Source organism: Clinocottus analis, unplaced genomic scaffold (assembly GCF_023055335.1).
Source record: "Clinocottus analis isolate CAN_PGR_092001 unplaced genomic scaffold, fCliAna1.0.p SCAF_32, whole genome shotgun sequence".
In the NCBI taxonomy this organism is placed as follows: domain Eukaryota; kingdom Metazoa; phylum Chordata; class Actinopteri; order Perciformes; family Cottidae; genus Clinocottus; species Clinocottus analis.
The window spans coordinates 1,695,992-1,698,710 of NW_027176065.1; the positions used below are offsets into that span (position 1 = coordinate 1,695,992).

Here is a 2,719-nt window from a genome sequence, read left to right on the forward strand (position 1 = left end):
ACATGGCAAGAGAGACCTCGGTCTTGTTAAAACACACACATTGGTATGAAATGAAGGTGATAACCTGAAGACAGCAGGCGTGTAATAGAACCAAAGCCCTCTTGTGCGGGAGCAGAAACACAAACCACGCAGGTCAAATCCCAGAATGAATCTATTGCGTTAAACCGTAGTGACAACCCCAGCGAGCGGCGGCCTCGCGGTCTGACCAACAGCCGATTGATTGGTTGAATTCCACCTTTCCACCCCGACCGCTTGTCTGCACGCGAGAGATGTCCTCGGTCCGGCGCGCCGCGAGCGCTATTCCACGGAAGCTGTTGGCGAGCGTGTCCAAAAAGAGCGTGATGATGTCGCCGCGTTGGGCTTCCTGAGTTCAGCGTGAGGAGGCGTTGTGTCCACATCAGGGAAGCACAACTGGCGTAATGATTTGTTCTCCATGTGGGTCAGCGAAGGTCAAACACACTTCAGAACAAGCAAATCCTCTGACGCCTGCAGGTTAACAGGTTAGTGAGCGTGATGGAGCCGTGCAGGAGGAGCGCTTCCCTCCCTTCAAACACCCACTGCACCTCGTCTCCCTGAGCCGGCAACGGAGTGCGTTTTGCAGCGCGGTCTCAATGCGCGGTGGAATCCATGTACGACACCGTGCAGGAAACCAAAAGTGCCTCTGCATTAAAACAAAACGGGCGATATCGTGAGAGTCAGGGAGCAAGATGACAGCAGCAGGTCTTCTGTTCAAACACACAACAGATGAACTGCAACGTCCTTCAGTCCACTGCCCCAAAACAGAAAGAGACAATTTGACTGAGCGTTGTGTCCTGATGCAGACGGGAACATGCTGGATCCCCAAATATTTAACACGGGATGATCAACGCTGTGTGTGTGTGTGTGTGTGTGTGTGTGTGTGTGTGTGTGTGTGTGTGTGTGTGTTTTATGTGTCATCGTCTCACATCTGAACGCGTCAACGGAGGACGGGAGAAAACACGCGACACCGCCGCTGAGGAGCAGCGGCGCGCGCGCGCGCACGCGACACTGGGAGCGGAAATCTGCATGAGAGAAAAATGACACACGCACCCACACACACGCACACTCAAAAACACGCACGTCAGTGATATTAAAGCGAACAACTTTAAATATCTGTTGAGCCCTTTTTTGCACGCGCAATATATCACGTGCACGAAATCCACGGGGACCGGAGTGCATGCACGCGCTCTCGGCGTGCTTTTCTCGCGCTGTCACGCACGCTCGTGATAGTCAATGCAGATGAATTAACACTAAATACATAACTGGGCCTCCTGCTAACGCACGGACACGCGCCATCATGCGTGTGCGTGCGTCTCCTCCACGACTTGCTTTGGCACGGAAAGTTGTCTCGACGAGAGCTCGCGCGGCGCGGCTCGCATCCGGTTTCCTCGTTAATGAGCAGCGCGTCTCTCCGTCACGCGATCACTCAAACTCACGGACAGTTCGGGGGATTTTTGGGGGGGAATCGCACCCGCGCGCGGACTCGCAGGCGCGAGGCAGCGCGCGCGGTTCCGACCCTATAGGTGTGAAGAAGATGAGGAAGAAGAAGAAGAAAATGACAAGCGGGCTCGCACTTACCGACGGCTAAATCCAGCAGGTCTGCGCACAAGAGCAAGCACAGCGAGAAGACGGTCATCTTTCCCTTATTTTGCAATAAATCCCAAACTCCATTTGCGTTCACATCTCCGGGGCTCGGCCGTGTAATCCCCACCATTCCAAAGGCGAGCGGGAGGAAGGAGCCCGCGAACTATTCATGATGCAGCGCAAGTCCGAAGTGGATGGAAACCCGAGAAGTTGACGGTGAACACGATGAACACGATGAATACGGCATTCAGAGCGCCGGAAACCGAGCATCAGATCAACAACAACAAGGAGAGAGAGAGAGAGAGAGAGAGAGAGAGAGAGAGAGAGAGAGAGAGAGACTCTCTGGATGCGGTGGCAGAACAAGCCGAGTGGTATTTTTCTTCTTCTCCTCCCAGTTTAAACAAAAGGAGCTGAGCCGCGCAGAGAGAGAGCTCTGGAAGGAACGGAGAGGCTGGATGAGAAAAATCTCTCTCTCCTCCTCCTCTCTCTCTCCCCTCCTCCTCCTCCTCTCTCTCTCTCTCTCTCTCTCTCTCTCTCTCTCTCTCTCTCTCTCTCTCTCTCTCTCTCTCTCTCTCTCTCTCTCCCGCCCTTCAGACAGACTCACAGTCATTCCTGATCACTCGCTCTTTTTTTTTTGTATTTCACACAATTTCCCCTTAATCCCACCCTGGATTCAGACCACTCTAATTCTGTCCATTAAGCCGATTTATTTTCTGTTGGATTTTTTTCTCCCCAACAACAAAAAACGAGTTTTAAAGATCATTTTTGCCCCGCTGTATATACATATAGAGGCTAAATATACATGTACACCACATATTAGCCCAGAATATGAGGCAAACATTCACGTCACACAAATATTCATGAGTGTTTTCTTTTGACTCATTTTCTTCTGCAGCAAACAGAAGTAAACTCCATCGTGCAGTTGTACTTTTGCCTGGCGCTCCATCACATGTTGCACTGGGCTTCCTCCATCAGCACCGGCTCCTGTCCACACCACCCGGACCATCTGAACCGGATTAAACAACACTCAAACCCACAAAGACCCATCGGACAGGAAGCCGCGCATAATGGACACGATCAGGCTCATTGAAGTCTTTCATCCGTCTCATTAGGGATC

At 51.9% G+C, this 2,719-nt stretch overlaps 1 protein-coding gene across 2 annotated transcripts in view; it reads right to left on the reverse strand.

Moving 5' to 3' along the window:
- igsf21a (immunoglobin superfamily, member 21a) overlaps nt 1-2,090 on the reverse strand; it is a 172,640-nt gene extending 170,550 nt beyond the window's left edge. For both annotated transcript variants that reach the window (XM_068595861.1, XM_068595860.1), the window contains exon 1: nt 1,597-2,090. In XM_068595861.1, coding sequence (XP_068451962.1) covers nt 1,597-1,732 — 136 coding nt within the window. In that variant the 5' untranslated portion in view covers nt 1,733-2,090. The remainder of the gene's footprint in view (nt 1-1,596) is intronic.
- Between the last annotated feature and the right edge of the window lie 629 nt (nt 2,091-2,719).